The sequence below is a fragment of the Phascolarctos cinereus genome, unplaced genomic scaffold (assembly GCF_003287225.1).
Source record: "Phascolarctos cinereus isolate Bilbo 61053 unplaced genomic scaffold, phaCin_HiC Scaffold_726;HRSCAF=1367, whole genome shotgun sequence".
Classification (NCBI taxonomy): Eukaryota; Metazoa; Chordata; class Mammalia; order Diprotodontia; family Phascolarctidae; genus Phascolarctos; species Phascolarctos cinereus.
In genome coordinates this window covers 282,550,230-282,569,183 of record NW_027556098.1, presented here as the reverse complement: position 1 = coordinate 282,569,183, position 18,954 = coordinate 282,550,230, and the positions used below count along the sequence as shown (strand labels likewise).

The 18,954-nt window shown below is 36.8% G+C and overlaps 1 protein-coding gene across 11 annotated transcripts in view; it reads right to left on the bottom strand.

Moving 5' to 3' along the window:
* DEUP1 (deuterosome assembly protein 1) overlaps window positions 1-18,954 on the bottom strand; it is a 148,941-nt gene that overhangs the window by 17,441 nt on the left and 112,546 nt on the right. For 10 of the 11 annotated variants that reach the window (XM_021000730.2, XM_021000731.2, XM_021000725.2 and 7 more), the window contains one exon: window positions 13,676-13,875. In XM_021000730.2, the coding sequence (XP_020856389.1) occupies window positions 13,676-13,875 (200 nt within the window). Of the gene's footprint in view, window positions 1-11,981; window positions 12,085-13,675; window positions 13,876-18,954 lie in introns of all 11 variants that reach the window. The other variant, XM_021000727.2, reaches the window with a different exon arrangement.

Below are 18,954 nucleotides of genomic sequence, written 5' to 3'. Positions count from 1 at the left end.
CTTCACTCTAATGATTTTCATCTTACTTCTCCCTTTTTGTCTCTGCTGGCTTCTTAATACTGTGTCATTGTCTCTCTTCTCTTCTTCCTCTATGCGCTTTCCCTTTATAATCTCATCAACTCCCGTGGCTTCTATGCAAGTGACTCTCAAATCTGTCTCTCTCAGTCAGACATCTTCTCTGAGCCCTAGCCTATATTTCCATCTGCCGTCCATAGCTCCACCTAGAAATCATGTAGTTAAGTTCATGTCCAAAACCGAATTAGTGATCTCCTCTTGCTAGCCCCACCAAAAAACCAAAAACCAAAACAAAAAACCCTTCCCATTGCTATTAGTTTTTTTTTTCTTGTTTACTTTGATGTCATTGTCATTCTTGCAGATACTCAGGCTCATGTCTTTGGGATCTTCCTTGACTCTTTTCATCACCTCACCTATCCTATCAATTAATTGCCCAGTCTTGTGGATTCAATCTTCACATTTTATCTTTTATCCATTCTTGTATTTCCATTTTTACCAAACCATTTTAATAGAACCCTCTGGGTTTTTTTTTTTTTGCCTCCAGTCTCTCCCCTCTCTAATTCATTGATCACACCACTGTTTGAGTAATCTTCCTAACACATCATTCTATTCATATCACTTCTTCAGTGAGAAATCTTTAATGGCTTCCTATTGCCTACTGAGAAGAAAGAGAGAAAAGAGTAAGGAGAGAAGGAAGGGAGGGAAGGAAAGATTTATTAATATGCACTTATTAAGTTCCTACTATGTACCAAGCACTGTGCTAAGCCCTTTACAAATATTATCTCATTTGATCATTACCACAACACTGGGAGGTAAGGACTATTATTGTCCTCATTTTACAATTTGAGGAAACTAGGGCAAACAGGATTAAGTGATTTGCCTTGGGTCACGTTGCTAATAAGTGTCTCAAACCTAATTTGAACCCAGGTCTTCCTGACTCAGGCTCATTAGCACTGTATCCACTGTTCCTGGTATTCATGGATCTTCAGGGTCTCACTTCAAACTACCCTTCTAGTGCTATTGCATACTACTTCCCTTCACATACCATAAAGTCCAGCCAAACTGAAACCCTCTCCATTGTTTCCATCCTGTCCTCTACAATCTCCATGTCTTAGCTCACATTGTTTATGTTGATGGGATGCATTTCATCTCTTCCCACCCTGATTTCTGTTGAAGCCCCTCCCTTCCTTCAATATTCAACGCAACTGACACCTCTTCTCCACACAGATTTCTCTGACTCCCTTGGCTAAAAGTGACAACATGGTCCTCAATTTTTTCCCAGTACATTGCCTCTACTTCTCCTTTGAGCTTATGCTCTCCTTTGTATTATAGTTATTTGCATACATATCTCTTTATCTTTTTAAACTTTTTTCTCTGTTTTATTTTTTGTATTTTTCTTTTTTTGAAATTGTATCTTATTTTTTCCAATTACATGTAAAGACAGTTTTCAACATTCATTTTTTAAGACAAAATTTTGAGTTTCAAAATTTTTCTCCCTCCATCCCTTGCATCCCCCCTCCCCAAGATGGCAGGCAATCTGATATAGTTATACATGTGCAATCATGTAAACATATTTCCACATTAGTCATGTTGTGAAAGAAGAAACAGAATAGAAGGGAAAAGTCATGAAAAACAAACAAACAAAAAAGTGAAGATAGTATTCTTCAATCTGCATTCAGACTCCATAGTTCTTTCTCTGGGTGTGGATAGCATTTTCCATCGTGAGTCTTTTGGAAGTGTCTTGGATCATTGCATTGCTGAGAAGAGCTAAGTCATTCATAGTTGATCATCAAAAAATGTTGCTATTATTGTGTACAATGTTCTCTTGGTTCTGTTCACTTCACTTAGCACCAGTTCATGTAAGTTTCCAGGTTTTTCTGAAATCCACCTGCTCATCATTTCTTATAGCTCAATAGCATTCCATTACATTTCTGTACCACAACTTGTTCAGCCATTCCCCAATTGATGGGCATCCGTTCAATTTCCAATTCTTTTCCACCACGAAGACAGCTGCTTTAAATATTTTTGTACACACAAGTCCTCTATCTTTTTTATGATCTCTTTGGGATACAGACTTAGTAGTGGTATTGCTGGATCAAAGGGTATGCATAGTTTGATTGCCCTTTGGACATAGTTCCAAACTGCTCTCCAGAATGACTGGATCAGTTCATAACTCCACCAACAATGCATTAGTTTCCCAATTTGCCTACATCTTCTCCATTTTCCTTTTCTGTCATATTATCCAATCTGATAGGTGTGATGTGGTACCTCAGAGTTGTTTTAATTTGCATTTCTCTAATCAATAGAGATTTAGAGCATTTTTTCATATGACTATAGAGAGCTTTAATTTCTTCATCTGAAAACTGCCTGTTCATATCTTTTGACCATTTCTCAATTGGGGAATGACTTGTATTTTTGTAGATTTGATTGAGTTCTCTATATATTTTAGAAATTAAGCCTTTATTAGAAACCCTGACTGTAAAAATTGTTTCCCATCTTTCTGCTTTCTTTCTAATCTTGGTTGCATTGGTTTTGCTTGTGCAAAAACTTTTTAATGTAATGTAATCAAAATTATGCATTTCATAATGTTGTCTATCTCTTGTTTGGTCATAAATTCTTCCCTTCACCATAGATCTGTCAAGTAAACTGTTCCTTGCTCTCCTAATTTGCTTATGGTATCACCCTTTATATCTAAGTCATGTACCCATTTTGACCTTATCTTGGTATATGGTGTGAGTTGTTGGTCTATGCCTAGTTTCTGCCATATTATTTTCCAGTTTTCCCAAGTTTTTGTCAGATAGTGAGTTCTTATCTCAGAAGCCACCATCTTTGGGTTTTCTCAAACAGTAGATTACTATAGTAATTTACTACTGTGTCTTTTGTATCTAATCTATTCCAGTGATCCACCACTCTTATTTCTTAGCCAGTACCAAATTGCCTCTTTATAATATAATTTTAGATTTGGCATGGCCAAGCCACCTTCCTTTGCATTTTTAAAATTAATTCCCTTGACATTCTTGACCTTTTATTCTTCCCAATGAATTTTGTTATATTTTTCTTGCTCTATAGACTGTTTTGGTAGTTTTATTGGTATGGCACCAAGTAAATTAATTTAGGTGGAAATGTCATTTTTGTTATATTAGCTTGCTTACCCATGAACAATCGATATTTTCCCAGTTGTTGATATCTGGCTTTATTTGTGTGAAAAGTGTTTTGTAATTGTGTTCATATAGCTCCTGGGTTTGTCTTGGCAAGTGGACTCTCAAATATTTTATAATGTCTACAATTATTTTAAATGGAATTTCTTTATCTCTTGCTGCTGGGCTTTGTTAGTAATATATAGAAATACTGATGATTTATGTGGGTTCATTTTATATCCTGTGACTTTGCTAAAGTTAATTATTTCAAGTAGTTTTTTAGTTGAGTCTCTAGGATTCTCTAAGTATACCACCATATCATCTGCAAATAATAATGGTTATGTTTCCTCATTGCCTATTCTAATTCCTTCAGTTTCTTTTCCTACTCTTATTACTTAAGCTAACATTTCTAGTACAATATTGAGTAACACTGGTGATAACAGGCAATCCTTGTCTCACCCCTGATCTTATTGGAAGTGCTTCTAGCTTATCCTCATTATATATAATGCTTGCTGATGGTTTTCAATAAATGCTATCTATCATTTTAAGAAAGACTCCATTCATTCCTGTGCTCTCCAGTGCTTATAATAGGAATAGGTGCTGTATGTTGTCAAAAGCTTTTTCTGCATCTATTGAGATAATCATATGATTTCTGTTGTTTTTTTTTTAATAAGGTCAATTATGCTAATATTTTCCTTAATATTGAACCAACCGTGCATTCCTGCTATAAATTCCACCTGGTCATAGTGTATTATCCTGATGATAAGTTGCTGCAATCTCTTTGTTAATATTTCATTCATTCATTTATTTATTTATTTGCATCAATATTCATTAGGGAAATTGGTCTATTATTTTCTTTCTCTGTTTTGGCTTTTCCTTGTGTCATAAAAGGAATTTGGTAGGATTCCTTTTTCACCTATTTTTCCAAATAGTTTATATAGTACTGCAATTAATTGTTCTTTAAATGTTTGGTTGAATTCACTCCATCTGGCTATGGAGATTTTTTCTTAGGGAGCTTGTTGATGGCTTGTTCAATTTTTTTCCCTAAAATGGGATTATTTAAGTATTTTATTTACTCTTCTGTTAATCTGAGAAATTTATATTTTTGTAAATATTCATCCATTTCACTTAGATTATCAGTTTTATTGGTATACGGTTGGGCAAAATAACTCCTAATTACTGCTTTAATTTCCTCTTCATTGGTGATGAATTCACCCTTCTCATTTTTTATACTGGTTTTCTTCTTTGTTTTTACTCAAATTCACCAAAATTTATCTATTTTATTGGTTTATTTATAAAGCCAGCTCTTAGCTTTATTTATTAGTTCAATAGTTTTCTTACTTTCAATTTTATTAATCTCTCCATTGATTTTTAGAATTTTTAATTTGGTGTTTAACTGGGGACTTTTAATTTGTTCTTTTTCTAGCTTTTTAAATTTCATATGCCAAAATTATTGATCATGTTTTTCTCTATTTTATTCATGTAAACATTTAGAGATATAAAATTTCCCCTAAGTACTGTTTTGACTGCATCTCATAAATTTTGATATATTGTCTCATTTGATGAAATTATTATTTATGTGATTTGTTGCTTGACCCATTCATTCTTTAGGATTGGATTATTTAGCTTCCAACTAATTTTTAATCTATCTTTCCACAGTCCTCTATTGCATGTAATTTTTATTGCTTTATGATCTGAAAAGAATGCATTTAATATTTATGCCTTTCTGAATTTAAATTGAGATTCTTACGTCCTAATACATGATCAGTTTTTGTGTAGGTGCCATGTACCACTGAAAAAAATGTATATTCCTTTCTATCCCCACTCACTTTTCTCCAGAGGACTATCATAGCTAACTTTTCTAAAATTCTATTCATCTCCTTAACTTCTTGTTTATTTTGTTGTTAGATTTATTTTACTCTAAGAGGTGAAGATTGAGGTCCCCTACTAGTACTGTTTTGCTGTCTATTTCTTCCTGTAACTCCTTTAACTTTTGGATGCCGTACCACTTGGTGCATATATGTTTAGTATTGATATTACTTTATTGTCTATGGTACCTTTTAGCAGGATGTAGTTTCCTTCCTTATCTCTTTTAATTAGATCTATTTTTACTTTTGCTTTGTCTGAGATCAGGATTGCTCTCCCTGCTTTTTTACTTCAGTTGAAGCATAATGTATTCTGCTCCAGCCTTTTGTCTTTACTCTGTGTCTCTCTGCTTCAAATGTGTTTTTTTTTAAATTTTATTTTTTTAGGATTTAATTTTATTTTTTCCTTACATGTAAAAACAAATTTTAGCATTTGTTTTTAAAATTTTGAGTTCTAAATTCTCTCCCTTCCTCCCTACCCACCTTCCTCATTGAGAAGGCAAGCAATTTGATATACGTTATACATGTGTAGTCATGCAAAACATTTCCATAATAGTCATGTTGTGGAAGAAAACATGACCTCCACCTCCCCCCAAAAAAAACTCAAGAAAAATAAAGTAAAAAAATATGCTTCAATCTGTATTCAGACACCACCATTTCTTTCTCTGGGGATGGATGGCATTTGTCACCATAAGTCCTTTAGAGTTGTCATGGATCATTATATTGCAGAAAATAGCTAAATCATTCATAGCTTATCATCTTGTAATATTGCTGTTACTTTATACACAGTACATCAGTACATTTCACTTTGCATCAGCTCATGTACATCTTTCCAGGTTTTTCTGAGAACATCCTGCTCATCATTCAAATGCATTTCTTGTAAACAACATATTTTAGGATTCTGTTTTTTAATCCACTCTGCTAACTGCTTCCATTTTATGGGAAAGTCCATCCCTTTCATATTCGCACTTACGATGACTAACTATATTTCCCTCCATCCTATTTTCCTCGTTTATGCTTTTTTCTCTCTCTCTCTATCCACCAGTGTTTTGTTTCTGGCCACTGCCTATTTCAATCTGCCCTTCCTTCTATCACCTTCCTCCCTTTTCTTTTCCCCTTCCCTTCCTACTTCTGTCTAAGGTAAGATACATTTCTTTACCTAATGGAATGTTTATGTTATTCCCTCTTTGAGCCAAATCCAGTAAGAGTAAGGTTCAAACAATGCTCACCCCCTCTCTTTTCTCCCTCCACTATAATAGGTCTTTCATGCCTCTTCATGTGATATAATTTACCCAATTCTGCCTCCTCCTTTCCTCTTCTCCCTATACAATCCTTTTTTTTTTTTTGCCCCTTAATAAATTTCTTTTTATCGTCACATCAAAGTTAACTTATACCCCCACCCTCTGTCTAGGTATATTCCTTCTAACTGCCCTAATAGAGATACAGTTGTCAAGAGTTACAAGTACCATCTTCCCATGTAGGGATGTAAACAGTTTGACCTTATTGAATATCGTGGTTTTTTCCTTCCCTGTTTACCTTTTTATACTTCTTGAGTCCTGCATTTGAAGATCTACTTTTCTATTCAGTTCTGGTCTTTTCATCAGGAAGTTTGAAGTCCCCTATTTCATTGAATATCCCTCTTTTACCTCGGAAGACTATGCTTAATTTTGCTGGGCACTTGATTCTTAGTTGCAGTCCAAGCAAGCTCCTTTGCCTTCTGGAATATCATATTTCAACCGCTCCAATCCTTTAACGTAGAAGCTGCTAAGTTGTGTGTAATCCTGACTGTGGCTCCTTGATATTTGAATTGTTTCTTTTTGGCTGCTTCCAATATTTTCTCCTTGACCTGATAGTTCTGGAATTTGGCTACAAAATTCCTTGGAGTTTTCATTTTGAAATCTCTTTCAGGAGGTGATCAGTGGATTCTTTCAATGACTATTTTACCCTCTGGTTCTAGGATATCAGGGAGTTTTCCTTGATAATTTCTTGAAAGATGCTGTATAGGCTCTTTTTTTTTTTATCATGGCTTTCAGGTAGTCCAGTAATTCTTAAATTATATCTCCTGGATCTATTTTCCAGTGAGGTATTTTACATTTTCTTCTACTTTTTCATTCTTTTGATTTTGTTGGACTGATTCTTGATGTCTCATAGAGTCATTAGCTTCCACTTGTCCAATTATTAAGGAAATTATTTTCTTCAGTTATCTTTTCTACCTCCTTTTCCATTTGGTCAATTCCATTTTTTAAGGAGTTGTTTTCTTTTTTCTTCTCTCTCTCTCTCTCTCTCTCTCTCTCTCTCTCTCTCTCTCTCTCTCTCTCTCTTTCTTTCTGTGAGGCAATTGGGGTTAAGTGACTTGCCTAGAGTCACACAGCTAGTAAGTGTCAAGCATCTGAGGACAGACTTGAACTCAGGTCCTCCTGACTCCAAGGTTGGAGCTCTATCCACTGCACCACCTAGCTTTCTTTTCCAAGCTGTTGACTCTTTTTTCATAATTCTCTTACATAACTCATTTCTTTTCCCAATTTTTCTTCTACCTCTTTTACTTGATTTTTAAAATCTTTTTTGAGCTCTTCCAAGACAACTGTTTGGGCTTGAGAACAATTCATACTCTGCTTCGAGGCTTCACATGTAGGCATTTTGATAGTGTTGTCCTCTTCTGAGTTTCTGTTGCCATAGTAGTTTTCTATGGTGAGGGCTCTTTTTTGATTTTTTGCTGATTTTTAAAAGTTGGGCTCTGCCCCAGGGGTACCCAAGCTTCTTGCACTGAGGGCCAGGGGCCTGGGCGCTGACTTTGTGCACCAGGGCCTCTGGAGCTGGTGGCTTACCCGCTGTGCTAGGGTGGCCCAGACTAGGCATGGCCTGTTGTGTCCTGGGTTCCAGGGCTGGCAGTTTGCCTGCTGTGTTGAGGCTGGAGACCTCACAGCTGGCTTGCTGTACCACTGGCCTGCTGAGCCAGAACCTCGGGGCCTTGGTTGCTGATCTGTGCTGTGGCTAAGAGCCTCCTGCTGGTTTGCCCAGTGCTGGTTGTCAGTGCTGGACTGTGCTCCCTTTTTACCCATGTGAGACAGATGTTTTCTGAAGTCCTTCTAAGTTAGGGGTAGGGAACCTTAAGCCCACATATCTCTTTCTAGGTCCTTGAGTGTGGCCTTTTGACTGAGTCCGAGTTTTACAGGACAAACCCTTTTATTAAGAGGGGATTTGTTCTGTGAAGTTTGGATTCAGTCAAAGGACCACACTTGAGGACCTAGAGGGTCACATGTGGCCTTGAAGTCAAGTTTCCCCACCCCTGTTCTAAGTTATCCTGGGCTGGAAAATTGCTTCACTCTGTCTTTTTGTGATTCTGTCTCTTTGGAATTCTTTTAGAGGTTTTTTTTTTTTTCTGAGGGAAACTGGGGAGAGCATAGGCAACTTCCTGGCTTCTCTCTACCATCTTGGCTCAACCTATTGTAAACTTGTTTAGAGGATTGTTTAGGTCTTATCTATCCTTGTATCCTTAGGCCCCAGCATAGTTTATTGCACAGAAAGTCACTTACTATTTACTGAATTGTCTTACTTTCCTCTTACTGTAAGTGCACGCACTATTCAACCAGTTACTCCTGTTCCAAATCTTATTCCTTATCCCTCACCTACCATGTCCAGTGGGTTAACAGGCCCTCTCACTACTGCCTCTAGAGTAGGGGTTCCTAGCCCTTAGGTATTCTGGTGCCCTTGCTCAGAATAATGTTTTGTTTTGTTTTGTTTTTAGACATCAGGAATCTTTTTTTAATTATTATTATTTTATTTTTATTTTTATTTTTTTAGGCAATTGGGGTTAAGTGACTTGCCCAGGGTCACACAGCTGGTAAGTGTTAAGTGTTTGGTCTGAGGCCAGATTTGAACTCAGGTCCTCCTGACTTCAGGGCCAGTGCTCTATCCACTATGCCACCTAGCTGCCCCAGAATAATGTTTTAAAATATCTAAAATAAAATATATAAGATTGCAAAGGAAACCAATTTTGTTGAAATACAATTGTCAACATATTAACGAAACAAGTTCCCAGACCCCAAGTTAAGACCTCCTGCTTTGCAGGATCTTTTGTGAGCTGTGTGCTGTGTGTAGTAGAGGAGTGCTGGGCTTAGAGTCTGGTGAAACTTGCCCGTCTCCAACACTTATTAGCTGTATGCTCATGGGCAGGGAGAAAAAGAAAGAAAGGGGGAGAGAGGAAGGAGGAGGGTGAGACAGGGAGAGAGAGGGAGAGAGAGAAAGAGGGAGAGAGAGACATAAGAGAGATGGTGAGTGAGAGGGAGGGAAGGGGGGGCAGAGAGAACCAGTCTTAAGAGTCAGGAAGACCTGAGCCCAGCTTCCATCTGAGTCTGTGACTATGGACAAGTCACTTAACCTCTCAGTGGCCCTGGCAATTATCAGACTATAGGTTGCAATGCAGGTACCAATGTGCTATGGTAGAAATAATTTCTTCACTAGGAGTTCCACAAATGAGTAAAATTACGGGTGTGTAAACAATGGGGATAGTAATGCCACATCACCTTACTCATGGGGTGTGTGGATTAAAGGACTTTAAATCACCATGTGAATGTTAGCCACTGTTATTATTCTCCCTAGCATCCATGCTTTCTTTTCAATTGCCAAGGCCACAACTGTAGTAGAGGCCTATATTACAATCCACTGGACACTAGCAATGCTTTTCTAATTCATCTTCCTGTCTATCTTCCTTCTGTAGAATGCATCCTTCAAATTGCTGTCAGATTAATTTCCTTATTCACAAATTTGATTGTAACTCCTCCATTCAAAACCCTTTAATGGCTCCTTCTTCTTCCCACTTTCCCTCAAGTGCATACACAGAGACTCCTTCCTCTGATATTTAAGTCTAGCACTAACTGACCATTATAAGCTTTATTTCATACCATCCCCATTCATGCACTTTACAGTTTAAACAAAAGGGACTAATTACCATAGGAGGCTCTATGGTATAGTGGAAAGAGGACAGGGTTTGTGATTAGAGGACCTGAGGTTTAACCCAGAGTCTATTACTTACTACCGATCTGATTTTGGGAAAGGTACCTAACCTCTCTGGGCCTCAGTTTCCTCATCTATAAAATGAGTGTTGAACAAGGTGCTCTCTAATGTCCCTTCCAGCCCTAAATCTATGAGTCAGTGTCCCACACTTCCATTTTCCTATACTTGTTCATGTTATCCTGTGTGTCTTGAGATACCTTTCCTCCCAACCTTACCTGTTAAAATCCTTACTATCTTTTAAGACCCAGTTCAAATGCCACTTCTTCAGTGATGCCTTACCTGATTCCCCCCCCAGCCAGAAATGGTATTTTCCAGCTCAGGCTTCACCTAACACTTTTTATTTCTCTTATGTACATATCATGTTCTATTTTTTGTTAGAGTGATTTGTATGTATATGTATATATAAGCATATATAAATATGTTTATATGTAAATCTATATCTATATCTGTATATCTATATCTATATCTACATCTACATCTACATCTACATCTACATCTACATCTACATCTACATCTATATCTATATCTATATCTATATCTATATCTATATCTATATCTATATCTATATCTATATCTATATCTATATCTATATCTATATCTATATCTATATCTATCTTGTCCCTCTAGCAGATAAACTTCTTTGAAGACAGGGATTCCAATAACCTCAAATTCAACAAATGTTTCTTAAGTACGTGTTTTATGTAGAGTGCTTTTGTAGATACAGGGGAAAGCAGAAAGATCAAATAAGAGTCCTCACGGTGCTCACAATCTAGTGGACAAGGCCTTATATGTGTTTGTATTTCTACTCAGGCTTAAAATACTGCTCTACACATAGCAAGTGACTGATAAATATGTGTTAAACTGACTTGAAAGCACTGGGAAAAAATAATTGGGTAGGTAACTGATATATTTACTTGCCAAGAGATCACAGTTATTTTTCAATCACCTTGTACATAATGCCTATTTACACTGAACACAAAGTATATGTTCCAAATGTTGTTTGTTCTTTTGAGGATAAATGTCAATGTTTTTTGAAGATGAAGTGCCTTCTTGATTTACTCTTTGCCCTCCTTACTCAATGAATTGAAAAGATTTTGCCCTCTCTGCAAAGATCATAATTTACTACTTTTCCCCCTGCCATTTCCTTAATCATATAGTACTACCTCTTCCAGATTCTGAGAATCCAGAAACCTATATTAAATATGAGGTACTTTATGGGTTTGCACCTTCTCAAAACCATGGCTCATGAGCCCCCACCCATGTTTACTTTTTCAAAGCTATGCAGAAAGGGCATATTTGTTCAAAGCAAAATACATTTAATCTACCAGTGTAAAAAATTAACTAACAAGAAAAGATGCCCTCAAACCCTTACAGTGACATGAAAAGAAGCCCTAAAACCCACAGGGATATACTTTTCCATAGCTTATCATATCACCAGTGGGGCATGCATATAGCAGAGAACATAGATATAGACATAGATATATATATATAGATATAGGAAGGAAGGAAGCGCTCTCTCTCTCTCTCTCTCTCTCTCTCTCTCTCTCTCTCTCTCTCTCTCTCTCTCACTGCTCTCCACAGGGCATTGTGCCTCTCTGCTCATTGCTGGATGTTATCCTATCTCTGCTGGTTCCTTATTGCAATGTTTTCTAAACTGCATTCTTATTACCATCTATTAGTCTTCAGCTATTCTACCTTTTCAGGCCATTGGCTGTTTTCTGCCACCTTATGCTGGAGTTAAGCTCCTTTAGTCTGACTTGTTCTGGGGAAGAGACTATTACAGCTGTATGTAGCCAGGCAGCTAGCAAAAAACATCAGAAGCTTTCTAGGTTGGATTATGTCTATTTTGTTTTTTGATTTTTGAATGACTGACTCACTATTTTGTTGTTACTCAAATTGCCAGGTCCAGCCACATATTTGACTTGGGTTTAGGAAATACTTTTTCACTCACGTCAGATCCATGATTATCAGTAAAATTGGAAAGGAGCTGTGTGGGTTTGATGATGCTCCCCTTAGCCTCCCACCTTTCTCCTTTGTTTGCCAAACAAAACATTCTGGGGGCAAGAACAAAAGAGATGGTAGAAGTCTCAGGGCTATTGTCTATCTTAGTTCTTTTGTTCTTAATTATTATTTTTTTATTATGCATCCCTTTATTATCCTTTATTATGCATTCCTGCCAGTAACAGAATCACTGATCTTTATTCACCATTCCTGCTAGGAACAAACCTTTGCTGGTCTACCTACATATACTTTTGGAGCCATAGCACCTGGGTCAAGGCTTTACCGACTTAGAACCTGTGATATTAAGTAAGTCATTGGTACTCTTTGGGCCTCAGTTTCCTCATCTACAAGATGAGGGGTTTGGACTAGAAGACCTCTGAGGTCCTTGTAGTTCTAAATCTGGGATCCTACGATCTGGAAAAGTGGAATTTGCACAATGAGAAATAGCTAGCTAGGAGTCCAGTGAGCACGCTCAATTACAAAGGACACTGAGCTCTTGTAAGGTTAATAACTACCAATATAGAAGCAAATGATGTTTCAGCCATCTGCCTATTCCAGAGACTGTGTGTTGATGGGAGAACAGTAGATACCTAAACACCCAGTTCAATGTCTTTTATATGGTAGGCACTTAGGGCATAGGGAAATCTTAGGGAGGAAATGGTTTCTGCCAATGTAGGTTGGCATCTACTCTTCAACTCAAGAATTTTAGAGAGATGCAGTCATCATTTATATGACTTCCCCAGAGTCACAACGCCCATATGTATCAAGGGAAGGCCCGGAACTTCTGACACTGAGGCAAACTCTGATTCACTGTGCTATGCTACCTCTACTAAATGAGGTAGTGAGCTTGAGTAAATCCAAGTAACTAAATGTTGCTCAAATAAATTAGTAGTTATTCTACTAGTAAATCATATCACTTAAGTGATGAAACTACTGTTTTGGTATTTTGATGCTAAATGTGATCTTGTGGGCAGAGATATCAAGGTCAATATAGCATCTGATACACTGGCCCTCAGAAACTGGAGAAGTGCTAGAAGGTACCCTGAGAATCTTCTAGCCCTAAGATTCTTTCATTGAACAAATTTATTCTAATTACATAACTGTCAGGTTAAAATAGTTTGGGACTGAGGAATTTTTATTTAGATTGTAGCACCAATAAAATATAAGAAATTATAGCTTACTCTTCATAAATGCTAGTTTCACCTAAGAAGATAAAAATACCCTTTGTTTCACAGTGAACTGATGGAGCAGATTAGCTGTCCAAAGTAAGATAAATACTGTTTACTACTAGAAGAATAACAATCCAAAGTGCATGTCTTACTGATACCTGCTTAGTAGATCACCTTCTTATACTAAAAATATCATCTTGTCTGAATAGATTAGAATTTTATGAAAATAGGTTAATATTGACATTAATATCTGCTATACTAATATCTTCAGCCTCCATAGTTCGGTTATATTTCTAAAATATTTATGACAACAGAGTTAATATTAGTATATGGCTACATTATCATTATGGATTAATTTTTAAGTTGAATAAACAAAAAATATGGGAAATCATAGTTTGAATTCTTTAAAATTAAATTTAATATTTTAGTTTGTTTATGAAAAATGTGTATTGCATATTCAATTTAAAATGCATACCTATCTTCATTTTCTTTCATCTTTATTTGGGCTTGATAAGCGTGTCTTACTGTTTCATCATATACATTTGGATTGGCCCATGCTGATTTTCCGTTAGCCTGAAGTTTGGCAAGGTCACTTCGGAGTCTTTCATTCTCACACTCCAGTTTGTTGATAGAAGCTGTGTACCTTGCGTGTTCCTTGTTACAATAATCTACATTCTGAGGATGGAAATAAAATGTTAGGTGAATTTTTAATTAGCAGTACATATTTACTGTGAAATTAGTTAAGTATATTGGCGAGTAAATATCAATCCAATTTGTAACTGGTTTTGCTCCTGCATACCATCTGAAGACTTCATTCCTCATTTCACTATAGAGGAGGATGATAACTGCCCATTAATTGTGCCTTTCAGGTCGAAGATGTTGCCTATATAATTTTATTAAATATTTCTTTACTATATGAATTCATATAGCATAAGAGTGATGGGCAAAGAAAATCTTATAGATTGTTGTTATGCTAATTTCAACTAGGCTCTCAATGTAACAAGGGAATCCTTTTACTCCTTCTTAATTGATTTTCTAACTCACTCTTCACAGCAGCTGTTTCATAGCACTCTTCCCTTAACACTATAACCAGAAGCTCTCAGTTCATACTCTGCAAAGAAAATAAAGGTCATTCACCATGAGCCCTCTCTTTTTACCTTTTCTACATTTCACAATGCCCTGACATTCTGCCCTATTCTTTTACTACTGTCTCAAATGAACAGCTGGCCCTTCTTGCCAAGACCAGCCCTCACAATGTATTCTTGATTTCTTCCTCTCCAATCTTCTCTAGCAGATTCTCCACAGAACCATCCATTTGATTCTTTCCCATCTTTGCTGTCTACACATAGGCCTAAGTCTTCACCATCCCTCTAAAACCCCTCACTTGACGCTCCCATCCCCTCAAGCCAGGGATGTTGTGAGGCTCCAATCATTCTGTACAACAAGTTCGAGTTGTTGTTGCTTGTCTACACTCACCAGGCCTCTGAGCTTTCTACTTCACTCCTGCTGAATTCACACATTGTTTAAAGAGCAATACAGAGAGAGGTGTGCTGACAAATGTCTAATAACAACCAGGCTCTCTGGAGGGTGTGTGGGGGAAGTATTCATATATTTTTAAGTTTAATCTGCATTAAGTACCATTTTTAAAAGTCTAGACAATCAACAAACCCATAAACCAAGTCTTGATTTGTGGCGATTCAGAGCTGGCTCCAGCAAGCCCTTGCCTCAAGCTAACATCCTGTCTTTCTCAACCAGCTCCTAGTAAAAGCTGTCTGCATTTGTTATCTATATACAATTCCTCTTCCCTCATTCACTTTTCATTCCTTTGCAGTCTGGCTTCTGTCCTCCTCACTCAACTGAAACGGCTCTCTTTAAAGTTACCAATGATTTCTTAACTGCCACAAAGCTGTTGGCATTTTCAGTCCTCCTCTTCTTGACCTCTCTGCAGCATTTGATACTATTGACCACCTTCTGTCCTCCTGTATATTCTCTTTTCTCTGAGTTTTGTTGACCCTACTTTCTCTTGGTTCTTCTCCTCCTACCCATCTGACCATTCCTTCTCTATCTCCTTTGCTGGACCATCAAGCATATCATGCCCATTAGCTATGGGTGTATCCCAAAGCTCCTTCCTGAGACCTCTTCTCTTTCTCTCTCTCTCTCTTTTTTTTTTTTTGCTAGGCAGTGGGTTTAAGTGACTTGCCCAGGGTCATACAGCTAGTGAGTGTTTTGTGTCTGAGGCTGAATTTGAGCTCAGTTCCTCCTGAGTCCAGGACCGGTGCTCTATCCACTGTGCCACCTAGCTTCCCCTAGACCTCTTTTTACACCCTGTCTCCAGGTGACCTCATCACCTCCCATGGATTTAATTAACATCTCTGTGTAGATGAGTTCCAGATCTATATATCCATATTTCTCTTCTTAGCTCCTCATTTCTCATTTCTCTTCTTAGCTCCGATGCTGCATCACCATCTGCTTATTGGATTTGTCAAACCTGATGTCCCATAAACATATCAAACAATAACCAAAACTGAACTCATTATGTTTCCTCTTAAACACATTATTGTTCTAAACTTACCTATATCGATCAAGGGCACTAGCATCCTCCTAGTCAAACAGTTTCACAAACTCAGTGTCATTCTGGATTTGTTGGATTTCTTGCTCTCTCTTATTCCACCAATCCAATCATTTGCCAAATCTTATTGTATCTACCCTTACAATACCTCTCAAATCTGTCCAATGCTTTCCACTCACAATATCAATCACCATCTTTAGCGTAAGGCCTCATCACCTTTCATCTGGACTATTGCTAGAGCCTCCTAATTGGTTTTCCTGCCTAAAATCTCTCATCTTTCCAATCCATCTGCCACACAACTGTCAAAGTCTTTTTCCTAGAGTAAAAATATGACCAGATCACTTCTCTACTCAATAAACTCTATGACTCTCTATTACCTCTGAAATAAGATATACAATATTTGAAGCTCTTAACTTGCCCCTAACATACCTTTTCAGTCTATTTATAATTCTGGGCTTCTTCCAGCACTCAGTATGGTGCCTAGCACACAGTAATCACTTAATCAATGCTTAATTTTCTTCTGCATCTTAAACGATCCAGTCAAAATGACTTTTTACAGTGTGGTATACTATACGTAACAATCCATCCCCCATCTCCATGCCTCTGCACAGAAGCTGTCTCCCATGCTTGTAAAGTATCTTCTCCTCACCACTGCCAAAGAATCCATAGTTTTCCTAACTCTGTTCATGAAACTGCCAGGATCTCTTTGCCTACAAATGATTTTGTGTCTACTTTGTATAGACCTACATATGTACAATATATAGAATGTAAGCTCTTTGTGAGTAAGAACTGCTTCCCTTTTTGCTTTTGTATGCCTAGCAACTAAAATAGTGCCTTAGCATACAACAGGAGCTTAATAAATGTTTGTTTATTGGTTTATTAAACACACACTAAAACAGTAAAATTTAATATTCCTATAGTGGGTTTTTTTTGGTTGTTGTTTGTTTGTTTGTTTGTTTGTTTGTTTTTGTGAGGCAATTGAGGTTAAGTGACTTGCCCAGAGTCACACAGCTAGTGAGTGTTATGTGTCTTGAGGCCAGATTTAAACTCAGATCCTCCTGAATCCAGGGCCAGTCCTCTATCCACTGTGCCACCTAGCTGCCCCTATTTCTATAGTTTTCAGAAACTATAATAAGATAGGCTTGAATTAAGATGAGTTTCAATGTTTGCATGCTCCACATCCATTAATGCACATCTGAAAAATTCTTATTATGAAATGCTTCCTTAAGTTAATAGAATATTAGAATTGGAAGAAACTTCAGAGATCATTCAATTCAACTCCCCTCATTTTTTAGATATGGAAACTGAGGCCCAGAGATGTTTAGTGATTTGCCCAAGATGATGTAGTTAGCTAGTGTCAGAACTGTGATCAGAACTTGGTTCTCTGGGATCACAGTTTAGCAACTTCTCCATGATACCATACTATTCATTGCAGCCCTATCATCCATCTGTTTCTCTATATTTCTAGACACTTTAGTATAATGCTTGGGGACTTTCACGGGTTTCTATTTTAGTAGAAAAGAAGAATGTAAATGAAGAAGTCCTTTTTGAAAGCTATAGGCTCTTGTAATAATCTATCTATAAAAACAGGAATAAATTAACTTAAGAAAGATTAAAGATTGGCATGAACATGCCAATGGCAAGCCCTTTTTGAGTGAAATTCCATAAGTTTAGGCTGAGTTTAAAACAACAGTTCTCAATTTTTTTAGTCCCAGGATCCCAAAGAACTTTTGTTTCTGTGAATTATTTTCTATTTATATCAAATTTTTTCTCAATTTTTTTTAGTCTCAAGACCCCAAAGAGCTTTTGTTTATGTGGATTATATCTATTGATATTTACTAAATTAGAAATTAAAATATTATTATTATGAAAATACTTTTTGACCTCATGGGCCTCTTGAAAGGATCTTGGGAACACTTTGAGAACCATTAGTTTAGAATATCCTTCTTCCAAATATACACCTCTTGAGAGCCAACTTCAACATACTGTAGAGAATCTTAGATGATCACTGATGTGGGAAGGAAACTTCAGGGGCATCAATTCCAATCTCTTATTTTACAGATGAGGAACTGAAGCCTAGAAAAATTACATGATTTGCTCGATGTCAAACAAGCAGTAAGGAGCAGAGCTAGAATTCAAACACAAGTTCTCTGACTCTCCGTTGTTCCATAGGTACAATCATCCTTTTCCTTCAAGAACCTTTAACTCAACAGTTATATATATCATATATGTGATAGAATTTGGGGGGATTAAAACATGAAAAACAATGTTTGGTCGTGATCTTATCTACTATACAAGATAACAGGTATACATATGTGTACAATAATTATGAAATGGGAATAAAAGAGGAATGCACACATGATCAGAACATCTGATTTACTGGGATCCACTGGAAATAGCAATACTTGAGGAGGCCCAGAGAATATAGAAAATTTTGAATAATATATTTTGTTTTTTATAGGTACATCTAAATATTGTCATTTGAGCAGCAACAAAAAGACAAATACTAGTAGAAATATATTCAATCTAAAATGTTATGGTGGTTTTTTTTCTTTCAATTTTCTTTCATAGAGGCCTTGGGCTCTTCTACTGTAACTGTGGTATAATGAGTTGTGGGCATTCAGAAAATGTTTAATTTGTTTTCTATTTTCATCTGAAGTAAATTAACCTTGAGAGTTCTCTCTCTGAGGTGAAACTCTTTTGAAATAATGAATAATTGGGGGAATTTGTTTACTTCCATGCTTAGGAAATGCTTTTTTCTAATGCAAAGGACATTTCACTAAAAGCATTATTTGTAATTGTGAGACTCAAGCCTTTTTCATTTAGGATCTCAGTGACTGATTTACCAAGATGCAGATGAAAGATATACTTGTGTCCAATTCCCTGGCATTGGGTTAATAAAAATTAAATGCAGAAGTGGATGAATCAACTAACAAAGGAGGCAAGAATACAGTCAGATCATGGGTACAGAGTCAACAAAAAGAGAAAGCAAGAGAAGAAGCAACATACCAAAATATGAAACATCTCAATACAGAATCGGTGAAATTTTACAGGGACATTCCTAAAGTGACTTTCTTGAATTCATGTAGACAATTAGTTGCAGAGTTCAGATTAGAACCCATTTCTCTTCATTTCTTAGGTGTTGTTTCCATTATTCTAAACTGTCTCTTGAATCGATGAGAAAA